At 41.7% G+C, this 17,395-nt stretch overlaps 1 protein-coding gene across 4 annotated transcripts in view; it reads left to right on the top strand.

The window, feature by feature from the left end:
• Positions 1-17,395, top strand: part of RAPGEF4 (Rap guanine nucleotide exchange factor 4) — a 206,971-nt gene that overhangs the window by 141,407 nt on the left and 48,169 nt on the right. For all 4 annotated transcript variants that reach the window (XM_048484158.1, XM_048484159.1, XM_048484161.1 and 1 more), the window contains 6 exons: positions 5,030-5,114; positions 6,365-6,425; positions 6,802-6,878; positions 9,516-9,662; positions 10,639-10,757; positions 15,046-15,128. In XM_048484158.1, the coding sequence (XP_048340115.1) occupies positions 5,030-5,114; positions 6,365-6,425; positions 6,802-6,878; positions 9,516-9,662; positions 10,639-10,757; positions 15,046-15,128 (572 nt within the window). The remainder of the gene's footprint in view (positions 1-5,029; positions 5,115-6,364; positions 6,426-6,801; positions 6,879-9,515; positions 9,663-10,638; positions 10,758-15,045; positions 15,129-17,395) is intronic.

Genomic DNA, 17,395 nt, shown 5'->3' with positions numbered 1-17,395 from the left:
GTGGCTTTCCATCTTTTGCTCTTCCTTTGAGGGGAAATAATATAATGGCTGCCTCTCATCTAGGTAGGTGGGTGGCATTGAAAGCACTTTCAAAATACCAGAGCTAAGCTCCATTTTTCTATCTCCCCCTTTCAGCCATTTCAACTAAAACATTTCCCCATATAGCCCCGTTAGGCCCCTCCGCTCCTCAGAGGAGGACCTACTGGTGATCCCTGCCCCAAAAGCGATCAGGCTGGCCAGTGGTGGGATCCAAAAGTTTTAGTAACAGGTTCCCTCGCCAGCCCCCCCCTCTATTAAGATTGTTGTTCACTGCCCTGAGCCCTAGGGGGAGGGTGGTTAATAAGTCCAATAAAATAAAATAAAATTGGCTTCTTTGTGTAAGTTTAATTCTTAGTTCACAACTGATCCACAAAATCACTTTGGTTGTGACTTGGCTGTCAAGTGGGAAAGAGTGGCTGCTTAGTGGGAGATGAAAAGATTCTAGCCTCAGGACTTATGCACCAAAATGGCCAGTCATGGCGGAAGGCAGAAGGAACTGCAGTGACCAGGTTGTAGAGGGGTATCCCTTGCTACCTCCCTCTCATTTTCTGCTACTTCCACATCATGGGCACCATTTTGTGTCCCCTGTGTAGAATGCACCCTCATTTGGATGCAAGATATCAAAAAACCTTGGTTCACCCTCATGAAGAAATAAAGACAGCATTGTATGACTTGGGGGAGAGGTACAGTCTCTGAGCCAGAACTTGATTTTAACCGTTAACCTGAAACAAGGTAGACTTGGTTTGAAAGCTTATGTTATGCCTTTTCAAGAGCAGCTATGGTAAAATCCATTAGTGGATCCAGCCTCCCATTAGAATCCAGGGCAGCTCAATCCTTCTCAAGGGATTTGAGTATTACTAAACATAGGCCCTTTCCACACAAGTCACCAAAAAAGATATTTGCAAAACGTTTTCAATCCCCCGCCCCATTTGTCTGCACTCACCCCCTCGAAATGTTTCCTAGCCACCATTTTGTGATTTTTCTGTGTTTTTAATGTTTGTCATGGATTGAATGCTTCAGTGCTTTGTGCTTTTTGCAGTTGTTTGGAGAGAGCTGTAGCATTGGAATGGGCATGTTTTAGTTGAAAGCAGCAACTAAAGTCCTCTTATTTATTCATTTAGTTTAAAAAAATTATACCTCACTTTTTTCTCGTGGGCTGCCAAGACAGCAAAATCTGCAAGAACACAGAAACATTATAATCCTCCAACAAAAGGTTAAAAACATAATGACACTCCTCACCCAGAATTCTACACATGCAGAAAATGTTCCTCCTTTAAGAACATAAGAAAGAGCCTGCTGGATCAGACCAGAGTCCATCTAGTCCAGCACTCTGCTACTTGCAGTGGCCCACCAGGTGCCTTTGGGAGCTCACATGCAGGATGTGAAAGCAATGGCCTTCTGCTCTTGCTGCTGCTCCCGAGCACCTGGTATGCCAGGGGTCCCCAAACTACGCCCCGGGGGCCAAATGTGGCCCCCTGAAGGCATTTATCCGGCCCGCCAGGCATGGCGGCGATGGCTCCATTCATGTGCAGTGTGGGCTCGAGGGAGAGGAGGAACCGGCCCCAACCGCTGTTGATTGCAATTACATGATGGCATCCCCAAATCTCCATGAATTTTCTGACCCAGAGTTGGAAACCTTACGCGTGGCAACTCCTACTCCTCCCTTCCCTCTTGACTACTCCATGTGTTGCTCTCAGGCTTTCTGTTCCACCTCACTCCCATTGGCATCAGCCAGGCTGGTGAATCGCTCGCTGGCTGCTAGGGAAGAAGAACCCAGGAAGACACCTAATCCTGGGTTAGATGGAATGCTTCATTGGGAAAGTTCTGCTTTTTTTTTTTTTACAGGGGAAGGTATTCCACAGCCTCCCCAACAATATTTGGAGCCCACCCTGTACTTGACATACTTTGGTCACTGTTCTAAAAATAGACCATGACAGAAAGGCTGAAAGGTGAAATCAAACATTTTACAATCATTTGTGCATAGGAATTTGTTCATAGTTTTTTTTAGTCCGGCCCTCCAACAGTCTGAGGGACAGTGAACTGGCCCCCTGTTTAAAAAGTTTGGGGACCTCTGTGGTATGCTAAGGTCTTACCCTGTCAAACCCTGTCTTCCTACTCAATGCCTGTGGCTTTTCTACACCTCTTAGATGACCTGGAACATCACTGCAGAGCGCAGAGCCCTGGCCTAGCACATGTTTGGAATTTCATAAAGCATATACAGCAGTAGCTCTCTCTCTGTGTGTAGGCATAGGTCGTACTGTCTTGCCTTGGAACAGTTTTTGAGACATTTTGCTGTCTCATTCTGAAAATATTTTCCTTCATGAAGAGGCGTTAATCCATGTTTATTGTTTGAGCAGAAAAGAACAGGCCTCCGAAGAGAAAGCGCAACACGGTTGCTTGATTCTGTGCAGCAATTCCTTATTCTAGTCGCTGTTGTAGGAATGGAGAAACTTGAGTGTCTGTGACCTTGATGGACTACTCAAACAGTTGACGGTGTTTATTGATCATATAATTTCTCCTGAACTCTCTCTTCTTCCACTAATGCGCAGCCTGGCTCTCCATCTACCTCCCATTTATTATCCCTGGTTGTAACAGGCCATTGCTCACCCGATGAGTTTGCTGTAGAAAGTAGGTCTTCACACAGCAGGCCTCCTCGAAATCTACATCAGTGGGCACCGCACAGGCTGGTGAAAATTGCGAGGGCTAATATTATACCTCGTGACGCTCGGAGAAGCAGAAGAAGGAAACTCCTCCACAACTTGCAGCCACTTCTGACATGTGATATTTTTCACTTGTGCTACAGGAAAACTCAAAGAGTGCATAAACAGAATACCTACCTATTCGAAAAGATATTGTCTGCTTTCTTGACTAATTCCTTACCAATTGCAAATAAAAAAAAGTAAAAACCCAGCATAAATTATTTAGAGTAAACTTGCTTTGGTGAAATGCTGTTTGTTAAAATTACAGGAAAGGTAGACACACAAATATAGATTCATGAAAGCTAAGCTGTCACTCAAAAGGTACAGGGGAATGTTTTTGACCTATAGACTGTTATTCCCCAGGTACACAAATGTAGCAGTTGCTTTTGCTATTACAATCAGCGATGAAAAAGAGATCTTGCATTCTTAGGAAGTAGGGTGTCATTGCTAGACTTACAAACTCCATTCTTGAAAGATAGTTTTAAAAAGGCAACATGCCCAGTCAAGCGATTGCAAGAGGTGTTTTGCAATAATTTCCTCCTTCCCAAGGGCCCAGTGTTGTATAGGTGTTAGAATGGTAGGAACTGGGACCAGAGTCATATGGGTTAGAATCACTGCTTTGTCAGTAAGACCTGTGCAAAGGGCTGACCTTGAAGGCAACTTTGAAGGACCTACATATCTTCGAGACCGCCTTTCCCCATATTGCCCTCAAAGGCTCCTCCGTTCATCAGGGATTTTGATGATCCCAGACCTGAGAGACATTCACAGCAGCCAGATTTTACAGCCCTGTTTCCAGCCTGGGGGAACAAGCTACCAGGTGAAGTCAGGGCCCTGCTGGAGCTATTGCAATTCCACAAGGCCTGAAAGACTTGGCTGTTCCACCAGGCCTTCTCCATCTAGCCAGCTAGATTGAATGATTCAACACCATCTCCTTTCAGCCTCCGAGGGTGGGGAGGGACTGGGAGACATGCTGACGGGGATCTATATTATCTACAGTCATCTGCTGTTATTTATTAGGTGTTGAATTTTTACTGTTTTAAAATTTCTATTGCCATTTTAATTAGTTTTATTGATTGTATATTTTTATGTTGTGACCCACCCTGAGTCTTGTGGGGGTAGGAAGAGATATAAGTTTGATAAATAAACTTGGAAGCTTCATTTGATACCAAAATGCAACACGTAGAAAACACTCAAAGACATCTTCTGGTTTTCCTTATACCAATTTATTCCAACCTATTTGAAAGGAGCAAAATCCGTTGGTTTTTTCACCCAAAACTAGCCACTAACTTACAGGTAATCACAATAATGTATGGTTGTGAAAGCTGGACAATGTAGAACGCTAGCAGGAATTGTGTTGGATGAGAGTTTTATGGACACCATAATGTGGGAGGGGGGCACCCGGCCAAAAGGTGTATGCCTGGAGACATGGGTGACCCCATGTCCCTATAGGTCATACACCTCTGATTAAATACAATAGAAAACTTCAGGGTTGTCATCTCCCCCCTACAAAGAAACCAACACCCCTGTGTGTGTCTTTGTTTTTACTATTACTAGGGACTAATCTCAGTGAGATTAGCATTCCCCTCAGAGTACAGAGATGCTCTTTCTACCTCTGCCTCCAAAGCTAAACTTCCCTAACCATTCCCCCGCTGCCCCGCAATCAGGTTAATATTTGCTTCCTTCTATAGCAAACTTCTTACAGTCATGTTGGCTCTTGTTGGTTACACTTTGACCTTGGAGTCCTGTAATCCATCACAGCAACCCTTTAAAAACATTGTCTTCAGCACTACCCCAGAATACTAGCAGCCCCCTCCCTGTGACTCCATTTTCGTACAAAGCCAGAAGATCTAATCACCAGTCTCCTATATAATGTGCAGTTTGGCCCTGCGGTTATTTTTAAAAAGGCAATACAAGTTATTACTCCCCTATTGTGAAAACAATTGCTGTACATTTTGAGTATTTTATTATTTTTATTTTATCTTTAATAAAGCTGATTTGTTGTTTTAATTTTTAACCTGTAGTAGTCAAAAGACAATATCAATATTAATTACACACACAGAGCAGTTGCACAGAGCTGCGAATACAATAATTCCACAGCAGAGCCTATATAGAATAAAATATAATCTGTTCAATATACGTACACACCAAAATTCTTATTTTTTAAAATGACAACAGTTAGTTTTAAATTACTTAAGTATCTTGAGTTCATAAGCCAGACAGTTTTAGACATTCATTCTGCAGCATTATTTTCTGATTGTTCAATGTGTACGTGTCTGTTTTGCGCTTAACAGGCCAGGCCAGAGAACTGTTGATGACCTAGAAATTATATATGAAGAACTTCTTCACATTAAGGCTTTATCTCATCTTTCCACCACAGTGAGTCTCTTACATTTATTACCCTCTTGGTGGTAAATTAAGAAAGTTGAGACTGATTTACATAAGTTCCCTGTGGATGCAAAAGTGGGAGGTAATAATGATGTACACCAGGCTTTCCCCGTCCACTCACTACCTTACTCAGCAGTACCTTCTACTAACCACAGGGAGTCCTTTGTCCACAGCTGGGGGTCACTGGTACTCTGTGTTTGTCCCATTGATAAAATGGTGTCCTCGGTAGCCTTCAATTTATGCAAAGTAGCCAATCAGAAGAACCTGATACAGATGGAGGAGTCTTTTAGCTGAAATCTGTTTATTTTGCCTCCTCTTTCAATTAATAATTAATGTAACAGTGAATACACTGTTTTCTCTTTGGAACATATGATACTGACTTACATCAAGTCAGACCACCTAGCTCAGAATTATGACTGGCTGCATCTCTCTGAGACCTTTTTCAACACTTCCTTCTTGATGCTCTTGACCTGAAGATGCCAGGAACTGATTTTTGGAGCTTTGACAGACAGAGGTATAGCAAGGGGGGAAAGTGCCCGGTTCACTAGTGCATCCTCCACCCCTGCTATGCCCCCAGAACGCCCCACCCCACCCTGGAATGCCACCACCACGCTCCCCCTTGGAGTTACGCCTCTGTTGACAGGCAAAATATGTTCTCTGCTAGACTCCTCTGATCATCTGGAGGGAATCTGCTGGAGGTCCCTGGTCCTAGACAGGTCCGGCTGGCTTTCTCGGCCCTGGCCCCCACCTGGTGGAATGAGCTCCCATCCAAGATCAGGGCCCTGCGGGACATTGGGGAGTTCTACAGGGCTCTTCCGCCAGACTTTTAGATCTTGCCAGCCGGTCTGATTGGAACATCGTGATCTCCCATGGGTGTCTTTTAAGGGTTTTATCGCCATCTGTTTATCTTATTGCTTTTATTGTTATAAGTTTTAACTGCTGCGGTTGAATGTTTACATTGTTTTATTGCACTGTTTTATCTGATTTATGTTGTTCACCGCCCTGAGCCCTATTGGGAAGGGCGGGATATAAATGTAAAAACACACAAACAAACAAACAAACAAAACAAAACAAACCATGGCCCCTCCTTCAAGGCTGGTTTCAGTGCAAGCTGGAATGCCTCTAACCTAAATTTGTCTCTCTTCTTGGAATTGTATTTCTGACGCTCCCTTAGTTTTTTACTCAGATGACATTAACACAAGTCTAAAGTTGTGATTTCTTTTTTAAAATTTTGCTTTAAGGTAAAGCGGGAACTCTCAGGTGTTCTAGTATTTGAATCACATCCTAAAGCAGGAACTGTCTGTAAGTGAAATGAATTTTATGATTTTTACACTTGGGTGTTGTGTTGAGCAAATTCAGTGTTGTGTTGAGCTGAAAATTCAGAACCTGGTTGCAGAAAATACAGGAATGCAGCTAGGTTGTTTTGTGTTACATAGAAATGGATTATGATACAAGATTTCATTTTTTTGGGTAACCACAGTTTTCTTTATTTATAGATACGCTTTAAAATGTCAGAATAAAATATTTTCCCTTAAATTGTTTATTTAAAAGCCAGCAGGGGAAAAAAAAACTTATTGCAAAGTTAATACAATAATAGGCAATGAAAATCAATTTTCAGATTATTCCTTGTCAGTGAAACTGAAGCACCAAACATCTTTCTTTCCCTGCTCTCTTTTAGTATTTAATCAAGGAGAAGAAGGAACTTCTTGGTACATTATTCTCAAGGGATCAGTAAATGTGGTAATTTATGGCAAGGTATTGTCTTTTAAAAAATTCTTCATGTTTTATTTTTAAAGTTTACAAAATGACATAGGAATAATATTTTAATTCAAAATGAGGATATATGTATTTGTATCGATTCATTTCGTTTATTTAATTCATTTACACCTTGCCTGTCTTCCCAGTGGAAACCCAAAGTGACTTTCATTGTTCCGTTCTCCTCCATTTTACTTTCATTTTTATTGTTTTACATCATTCCCTTCTCCTCCTTATTTGACAGTGTTAAATGATCATTTCAGTAAGATCAGAAATTATTTCATTTTAATAATGTATTGTTCATTTCAGCTGATGGAAAACTTTCACGATTGTCTCTGTGTATACCCCCACCACCGTGTAATACGATAATTTTTTTCATGAGCAACATGTTTTAAGTTTTTTTAGCGAGTCAGCTCCTTTAACCAATCATTGATCACATTAATTGCAGGAGTAATTCATATACAACAGATCTGACATGGAAATTTTGTTAAGTAAAGCTCCTTCTTTGGACATCTGATAGCTTCTTCCCACTATTCAACATTTGGCACTTATTACTTTTTGAGACTGAAGTCTTGACAGGTGACTTGGCATGTGAGCCGTCATTTTAACTTCTGTTCACCCTTTGATATGTCATAGTCCTCATACATCAGGATCCCCAACCTTTTTGAGCCTGTGAGCACATGTGGAATTCTGACATGGCATGGTAGGTGCAGTAATAAACTGGGTGCCACAAAATGGCTGCCTCAGGAGACACAGTCAGCCACAAAATGGTTGCCACATTCAGTAACACAGTGATATGGTAGTAGCTGCTACCAAAGCAATGTTTTTAAAAAATCTGCACAGCCAATCAAATCTTTAGTAGTCAGTCAGAAGCCTTGCTATGCAAAAGCCCTACCTGGCCCTGCCCACTTTCTAAAAACACTTGGCAGGCCCCAGAAAAGGTGTTCGGGGGTGCCATGGTGCCCACAGACACATTGGGGACCCCTGTCATACATTAAACCTTGAAATACCATAACTCTTGTCATACTGGCTGCACAAATGCAAGCTTATTTCAGGACTGAGCCTAGAATAACCAGTGGCTTCATGATGAAGGTACAAAGTATTCACAGACTTTCATCAGTATGGTTGCATCACTGTGGAGGCAGTTTTAAAATTATCAGCAACACCAAAACATAGGAGAGAGACATGTACAACATTCATCGTATTACCGTATGAACCATTGCTGGTACATATGCTGGCACAATTGACTCAGGGTAACTACAATCCTTAACACAGTTATGCCCTTCTAAGTGCGTTGACTTCAATATACTTCAAAGGTGTAACTCTTTTTAGGATTACACTGCTGCCTCCCATGGGAAAATATATAGTTGTTCTGTCTGGAACTGCCATTTTCAGATCTGGGCATAACATATTTTTGTATAGCTACAGTGAGAGAAAGTTAGTAGTTTCTAAGTCCTGTCATTTAAATTAGCCACAAGTTGGGGCACTGTCAGACGTATACCTTGCATGTAGATGCACTTGATGTAGCATGCGGAAATGGGTCATCATACATAGAACCTTTAATGTTAACAGGAACTCACACATACAGATAGCTTTGGCTCATTCCGCGCATGCAGAATAATGCACTTTCAAACTGCTTTCAATGCTCCTTGAAGCTGTGCGGAATGGCAAAATCCACTTGCAAACAGTTGTGAAAGTGGTTTGAAAACGCATTATTTTGCATGTGCGGAAGGGGCCTATGAGAACTGACCGTGCTCATGCAATCCACTCTAATTTTATCTCATTCATTTTATAAGGATTTAAGCATAAATAGCTTTTTGCAGATTGTAAGTTGCAATATTTTATCTTTAATTTTTTTTTAAATTGGTATAATTGGACCAGATTCTTACAAACATGTTACACAGTTTACATTTTGTCCAAATTGTACCATTTCCCCCTCCCTCCCTAGGGATTTTCTTTCTTCATTTCTTAAGTAAGCAGCAGCAAGTTCATCCTTTGTAGCCTCTTCTCCCATCTGTCTTCTGTGACTCCAATTTCTGTCTTTAAAAATGTGATCTTTAAAAAATGTATTGTAGCAAATGGTATAAATAAATAGATGTATAGATGTTCACTGTATGTTATATTGCCTGTAAATTGTAAGCCGCTCTGATTTCATATTTAAAGAGATAGGATGGAGGAATTCTAAATAAAATATATAAAAATATTCTCATTTGATGCTGAGAAAAAAACTAGAGCTTATAAACCCTTCTATCACCATGAGCTATGTTGTCAGTAATAATATTTGGCTCATGAGGATGATCTGTATATCAGGCTGACAATCCTTGCTGAACAAAGTCTGTTGTTCAAAGAACTTGACTGAAAAGCATCGATTTAAAAAACAAAACAAAATACAAAATTGGCATCTCCCTCAATAAAATTTCGAACAATAAATCCCATTCTTTTATTGTCCCTTGCCTTTCTCTCGTATTAATAACCAGCTGCTGTGTATTGTTATCTTGTCACTATTTGGGCTGTTGAATCCCCGCGGGATGTATTTGTTGTTGTATTTGGCTTGGAAAGCCAGTGTTTGTGCATGGAGTATCATTGGAGCCCACTTTAAATTATGGTTTCTTTGTATAAATGTTTTGTTGTTTTTAGGGTGTGGTATGTACCCTCCATGAAGGCGATGATTTTGGCAAGTTAGCATTAGTAAATGATGCCCCAAGAGCAGCTTCCATTGTTCTTCGAGAAGATAACTGCCACTTCTTGAGAGTAGACAAGGAAGATTTTAACAGAATTCTCAGGGTAAGTGTTGACTAAAGAAGGCGCCAATTCATTAGCTCCTTAATAGCTTAACCTTAAATATTATCAAACAATTGTATACCTCTTAGTTCTTTGAATATCTGGGATTCCTTCAGTTGTATGAGAACGAGTAGAAGTTGTGGCATTCAGAAAGTACTTCATTGCTGATGTAAACAAGATGGAAAATTGGTGCCAGCTCTTTGGAACAAAAACCTAAGGTTTGAGCCAGACTAAATTGGCAATTTCTCATTTGTTTATGTATTTGATTTACATCTGCATCTTTCCTGGCAAAGCTGGGCCGAGGGCGGTTTCCAATCATCAACAAATATAGTGAAGTCAAACCAATTTTCATCCATCCAATAAAAAGAATAAACATTTTAGTAAAACATTTTAGATCAACTTTACCTACCAAGGTGCCCCACTATTTCTCCCTTCTTATAAGTCTGGACATTATATGTTAGTTCAAAGAGGAAGCCATAGCATTGCTGGTTTGTGTTTTTCCCTGGCTAGATAGAACCTTTAAATCATTGCCATTCAATATTTATTTTAGAGGATAGTTATCTCTTCCACATTGCAACTTTCTCCATCGTGGTATTGATATATTGCGAGGTGGCATAAGAAATTAAATGGGAATTTTTTGGAAGTTTGGTGGAAGCTGCAAATGACATGCAGAGTCCAGCAGATGACACAGAAAAAGTTTAGAAACTCAGAAGTATGTAAATTATATGTATAGTATTATCTAATATCTACATATTTTCTCTAACACCATAAATATACACAATTTCTTTTTAAAAGTTAAAATAATAGCACGAATGGAGGGCCAAAATTTTTAATGCAGATTTCCAGATCACAGGAGGCACCATGCCCCTTACCCCACTGATGTGGACGGGATGACTCTACATGAAAGCTAGTCTTCTTTCTTTCTTCCTCTTCTTTTTAAAGCTATATCTAGAGAATTATTATTAATATTGTCTTTCAGGACGTTGAGGCGAACACTGTAAGACTGAAGGAGCACGACCAAGATGTCTTGGTCCTAGAGAAGGTCTCACCTGGAAACAGGGCTTCAAATCAGGGCAGCTCACAGCCTCTTCAACTCAAGTAGGTTGTCATTCCTTAGCGTCAATGCTAGGTTGCAATTAAGCATGTCCAATGATAATGTGAATTAAACAATAGAATGTTCTTTCTGCCTGTGGAAGAATCCAGTGTGTCAAATTGGGGAAAAAACGATCAGCTAATCACTTGCCCAGCAGTGCACGATACATTATCTTCCAAATCTCCCCATCTGGAATCCTTCAGCGTCCCCCAATAAATTATATATAGTTTTCACTGTATATATTCATTGTGCATAACAGGAATATTGTAATTATAGTATTATAATTAAGCAGGGTAATTACTGGGAAGAGTTAAAAAAACGCACAGTGTAATTATTAGGGGAATATATTTTAATTTTTGGATTTTCCAATTCTCATAATGCATAACTATCCATTATTCATTCTGCATCGCATTGCTGGGTCCAGCTCTTACAGACTGTGATGAATTTAGGAAGAATAAGTATATATTGGCGTTCATCTTAGGAACAAATTTGCAGTCTCTTTTTGTGTGTAGAAAAATGATTAGAAGTCTCAGCTGAAAATATCCAAGCTGATGCAACTTAAAATAAATGAAACTGCTTAGGTAGAATTGCGTTAGATGTCTTCTCTATTGAAATAAACTTTAAAGAGCTACCCACATTTGAAAAGTAACTTATTTGTATTTATAACCATTGATCAAAGTTACGATCCCTCAAGGACTCCTTTAATGTTAAGGAACACCTGTTTATCCAGTCTGCCATGTGCTTGACAGTTTCCTGCCTGTGGACAGTGTGACCATTTATTTGTATTGATGCTTAAGGCCCATTTACTCTAACCTGGATGCCCCAAGTTAGCCCAGTCTTGTCAGATCTTGGAAGCTAAACATGGTTGGCCCTGGTTACTATTTGGATGGGAACCACCACGGAAATCCCGGGTTGTTACGCAGAGGCATGTGTGTGAGGTGCTGTCAATTTGCAACTGACTTATTTTATTTTATTTATTTTATTTATTTTTTCGATTTCTATACCGCCCGATCCCCAAAGGGCTCCGTAGGTTGCCCTTATGACAACCCCATAGGATTTTCAAGGCAAGAGATGTTTGGAGGTGGTTTGCCATTTCCTGCTTCTGCTTGGCTGAGAGAGTTCTGAGAGAACTGTGACTGGCCCAAGGTCACCCAGCAGGTTTCAGGTTGGAGGAACAGTGCATCAAACTGGTTCTCCAGATTAAAGTCCTACCACTCTTAACCACTATACCATGTTGCTCTTCCACCTAAAAGCTATGAATCAAGACTTAGGAACACACCAGCCATGGTTATCTCACAGGCCTAAGTCACATATATGTAGAGGCCGGCAATGGCAAACCAGCTGTAATTGTCTCTTGCTTTGACAACCTTGACAAATTGCCGTAGTATAAAATTTATAACTCTTTCCACCACTGAGGCCTGTTCGCTGTCTGACAGATTTCTGGTCACTTTGGCCTGGATCCCTGAACCTGGCCATACTAATCTGTGCCTGTATCATGTCCCTCCTGAGAAATGGCTGGGTATCCACTCTTCAAGTATTTTGTCATCTACCCTGTTCATTTTTCCTAGCCATTTTAGTTACTGCCAGATAAGACTGTTCTCCATCACATGTTCTTGTATCTCTTTTCTGCTTCATCCTCTTTGGGCCACTTACTTGACTTCATATTCCTGGGCCTCACACTGGGAATGAACACACAGAAGTAGAGTATTTTATGACTTCGTATGCCCTTCCTTCACAGAATCCAGTTTGAATTATGCTCAGAGATAGAATGCTAGGCTATTGGATTGACAAGTAGACATCCACATCTGGTTGCTGTGCATCCAAATAACCCAATGCACTTCTGCTGGCATCAGCTCTCCAAAAACGCCAAATAGAAATCCTTCTCTTGGTGATGACAGGGATAGATCCTGTAGCTTCCTACAACCATCGTCTTGCTAAGCTGTGGAGCAGCAGTGGCGTAGGAGGTTAAGAGCTCATGTATCTAATCTGGAGGAACCGGGTTTGATTCCCAGCTCTGCCGCCTGAGCTGTGGAGGCTTATCTGGGGAATTCAGATTAGCCTGTACACTCCCACACACACCAGCTGGGTGACCTTGGGCTAGTCACGGCTCTTCTGAACTCTCTCAGCCCCACCCACCTCACAGGGTGTTTGTTGTGAGGGGGGAAGGGCAAGGAGATTGTAAGCCCCTTTGAGTCTCCTGCAGGAGAGAAAGGGGAGATATAAATCCAAACTCTTCTTCTCTTCTTCTTCTTTCATCTTTGAGATGTGACTACTATAGATGTGGTAGATTTCACATGCAGACTTAAACATTACCATAAAACTTTATATGGATTATCTTTCTCCATCCCTGTGTTTTCATTCTATCTTGAGGTTCCTTCTATAGACATGGAATGACTATTGCTATTTTTTTGAATACTTTAATATGATGTTTTATTATCTACAAAGGCATACCAGGCCTAAATGGTGCCTAGGGCATGACCGGCTCCCCGCGCGCCCCCGCTTGGCTCCCTGCACCTTGCATGCCCCACTTACAGCAGCCAGCAGGGAGGCCGGGGAGTGGGGCTTGACAGCAGGCAGCCCAGGTGGGCGGCTTGGGCAGGTGCCACTGCAGCACCTGCCTGGGCCACACCTTCCAAGCCTGGCCTCCCCCCGGCCTCCCTGCAGGCCAGCTCCTGGGGAGGGCAGGAACCGGCCTACAGGGAGCCGCAAGGCACCAGCCAGGTTGTCATGCCGCAGGAAAGGCCAGGCGCAGGGACCCAGCCGGAGTCTGGTACCCGGCCGGAGTCCAGCACCCTCCATGTAATGAAATGGCATGCGCCCAGGTACATGGGACACTCCATGTCCCCATGGGCGGTACGCCCCTGATTATCTATCATATGGATTATCTATCATATGGTAGAACTTTTTAATAATACAATTTCCCATAGACTCTTTTTTACACTTCAAGCAAACTTAAAGTCTATAAGGGCAAAAAAGGCTTTAATAGAGCTCATCAAGTAAATTCTTGGGATCCAAATTTTGGGAAACCTCCCCCCCCCCTTTTTTCCCCAGTTATCCTGACTCAGTGCAACTGAACCTATTTAAACTGGCATTAGCCAGTTTTGTATCCTGCAACTTGTACACAAATGTATACCTAATCATTCAAAATCTAAAGTGATTTTGTTCTGTGTGTTTGTCTCTCCCTCGTACATATTTATTAAAGTTAGGATTGGGTTGAAACTGCTTGTTACATTTTCTTTTCAATTTCATATCAAAACACGGTTGCCATTTTCTGCAATTTTTGACATGTTGGCAACACATTTGCCTACTACTTATTTCTTAGAGCTATTTATTTCCTTCTTCTTGACTTCTTTCTTGCTGCTGTTGGGCCTGTTTTCACACACTTTCATTTTATTGTACCCGTTTTGGCAACCTTCATGATTTTATCCAAGTATGAATTTTTCATAAAGATTTTCAGATATTTAAGGACCAACTTTAGATCTTGGTTATTGACTGTCAATTATAAGTGAACTTGTAGAATTTATCTTATGGTCTTCCAGAAATCCCCATGTGGAGTCATTGCCATATCTGTTGAGTCAAACTGAAGAATGAAAAAATATTATGTCCCTGCTCTATCTCAAAAATGAACATTGTCTTCCATTATAGATCTTTTCTAAATCTGGGGCCAGGGATAAAGACCAGAGGCGTAGCAAGGGGGGAAAGCGCCCAGTGCACTGGTGCGCCCTCCTGCTCGGGATCCACGCCCTCAGGAATGCCCCCACCACGCCATACATCCCTACACAGGAGTAGCCACGCCCGGTGCTTCGCGGGGCCCCTGCCCCCTTGGAGTTACGCCTCTGGCCCCTCCCCCCAAGCTGTATGAAATAGAATGCTGGACTAGATGGACTGCTACTCTGGTTTAATATGTCTCTCTCTTGTGTTTCTTCTGTAATGTTTTAGTCCCAGATTATCTTCATCCAATGTGAAATGAAGTCAATAAGTCAAAGACTACAATCTTGTGCTTACTTACCTGGGAGTAAATCTCATCAAGCAAAGTGAGATTTACTACTGAGTAAACATACATAGACTTGCGCTGTATGTGATGTGATAAAACTGCCAGATGTAATAGAATGTAGAATCATTTGTATATGCTAAAAATCAAAACATTAAAAATGTCTGTAAAGGTTGTCTAGCTAATGCTAAATACTTTTACCTACATTAAGTGTCATTTATTTGGTACAGTTGTATCCTGTCCCTCCCCTCCAAAAGGCTCAGACCAGTTCTTCACTGATTGTTTCCCTTTTCCCCACTTAGGTATACTGTGATGTCAGGAACTCCAGAGAAAATTTTAGAACATTTCCTAGAAACGTTGCGTCTTGAATCAAGTGAAGGAACAGGTAGGCGGACAAAAACCCTTTCTGTAATGGTACATTAATATAGGAAGTGAGGGCTGCAGTTCTTCATACTGGCTACTTATATTTTGCTTAATAGGCATGTAGGGAACTTAAATCTGTGCAATATTGAAGCCAAAACTTCCCTTTGGATTGTGCTTAGCTGGTGCATCCCATGAGCACTAGAAATAGCCGTATACTAACTAAAATATGATCCCCGACACTTAATTTTGTCGAGGTTGTTTGCCATTTTGTCGAGAGCCAGTACAGTGTAGGGGCTAAAGGGTCAGACTAGGATCAGGGAAACCCAGGCTCAAATTCCCACTCATGAAAATTTGCTGGGTGACCTTGGACCAGCAAAGACTCTCAACCTTAACCCTGGCAAATATTTGGATGGGAGACTTCCAAGAAATACCAGGGGTGTGACAGAGAGGCAGGCAATGGCAAACCATCTCTGAACGTCTCTTGCCTTGAAAACCCTATGGGATCACCCTAAGTCAGATGTGTCTTCAAGTAACAAAAAAATGCCACTTTGGATTCCATTATTTGGAGGAGGGGCCATGGCTCATTGGTGCTACTCCTGGTTTCCATGAAGATCGTTCCAGGTTCAATCTCTAGCATCTTCAGGAGGAAAGACATGTGGTAGCAGATGCTGGGAAAGACCCTTCTGTGTCTGAAAAGTCAGAAAAGATAGCATAGAGCTATGTGAACACCAGACGTTTGACTTTAGTACAAGGGCAGTCTCCATGAGTTTATAAACAACCTTGTTTCAGTGACTTAGAAGCTTGGTCCCAAGTTTTTAATGTTGGGTTGGGTACATTTTGCAAAAACGAAGCAAAACTCCCTCTTTTGAAAGTATTTTCCACAGTATCTTGGGGCTATGTTCCATTTGTCAACACAGAACTTTGCAGTTTCAACCACCAAATCAAAATATTAGGTCCACCCGTTCCTGTGCATACTTGCAAATAGCTTTCAGCTGATTTTGCAATCAGTCCAAAGGATCTCAGCCATCAGATTGCTCCCCCCACCCCCGTTTATCTCTTCAGTTGCAGGAGGAGCAAATGTCTGCAATCATTAAATGTTTATGTTTACAGTCCAATAACAAAAGAATGATCTAAAAAAGTTTTGTCGTGCACAGAAATCATTGCCTTGAATAAGACTGTTTGGATTTTGTGCACATTCAACTTAAAGCTGTTGTTAAGTATCCGACAGTATGGGTGAGCATAATGCTTTGATCTGAGGCAGTTGATTTCCTCAAGGACAGCACTACGCTTATAGATTTTTCCGTTAATGATTTATTAAATGTTCGCAACCAAACATTTGTCCAGCTGGTTAAAGAAAATGTGAAACGTGGTCCTCAACAATATCCCTTTTGTCAGGCCTGCACCATTCTGGGCCTGGCAGTTCGCACGTCCACACCTCCGCTGCAGATGGCCCAGCCATTATCATCGCTCAAGGCTACAGAGGCCTCCCCCTGCTCACATGTAACTAGTCAATAGAGCTTAACCGTTCACCTTTATCTGCTTTCCTGAAGGAGTGAACTGCCTGTCCTAAACAATGCCTCTGTTCCCACCATCCTTTCACATGCTGATATTATGGGAATGCGAGGTGGGAGGATTATGGGTTGAACCTTTCTGTAATTTACAGGTATATACCGAGGCCAGAGAGCCAAACTTTACTTTTGGCTGTCTGAGCCTTGGACTGACACGGTTCCAGTAAAGCTCTTGAAATCTTCTTGAGTCTCGTTTGATGACCCTAACACCTTTGGCCCTTTAGCTCAATCTGGCCCAAACACTCAAAATTCCAGTGCTCTTATTCCTGTCCACTGCTTTGTTTCCAACAACACCCAGCCCCCGCTTTTCTTGCCAAATGCATATATCTCATCTTCCTGAGTCCCGATAGACATCTTTTTTGGCCACTATCACTATTTTCTTATTTTCCTCCCATTCTCTCAAGCTTTTGGTTCTCAGTGCCTCCCTTTTGTTTACCTACCTGGTCTTTATATCCTTTAAGGTGGTATAGTGATTAAGAGCAGGTGGATTTTAATCTGGAGAACTGGGTTTGATTCCCCTCTCCTCCACCTGAGTGGCAGAGGCTTATCTGGTGCACCAGATGTGTTTCTGCACTTCTTCACTCCTGATGGGTGATCTTGTGCTAGTCACAGTTCTTTGGAACTCTCTCAGCCCCACCTTCCTCACAAGGTGTCTGTTGTGGGGAGAGAAAGGAAAAGGAGTTTGTAAGCTACCTTGAGTCTTCTTACAGGAGAGAAAGGT

The sequence above is a fragment of the Sphaerodactylus townsendi genome, linkage group LG02, assembly GCF_021028975.2.
Source record: "Sphaerodactylus townsendi isolate TG3544 linkage group LG02, MPM_Stown_v2.3, whole genome shotgun sequence".
Taxonomy (NCBI): domain Eukaryota; kingdom Metazoa; phylum Chordata; class Lepidosauria; order Squamata; family Sphaerodactylidae; genus Sphaerodactylus; species Sphaerodactylus townsendi.
The sequence above is the reverse complement of the archived record's forward strand: the minus strand, read 5'-3'. Positions and strand labels throughout refer to the sequence as shown.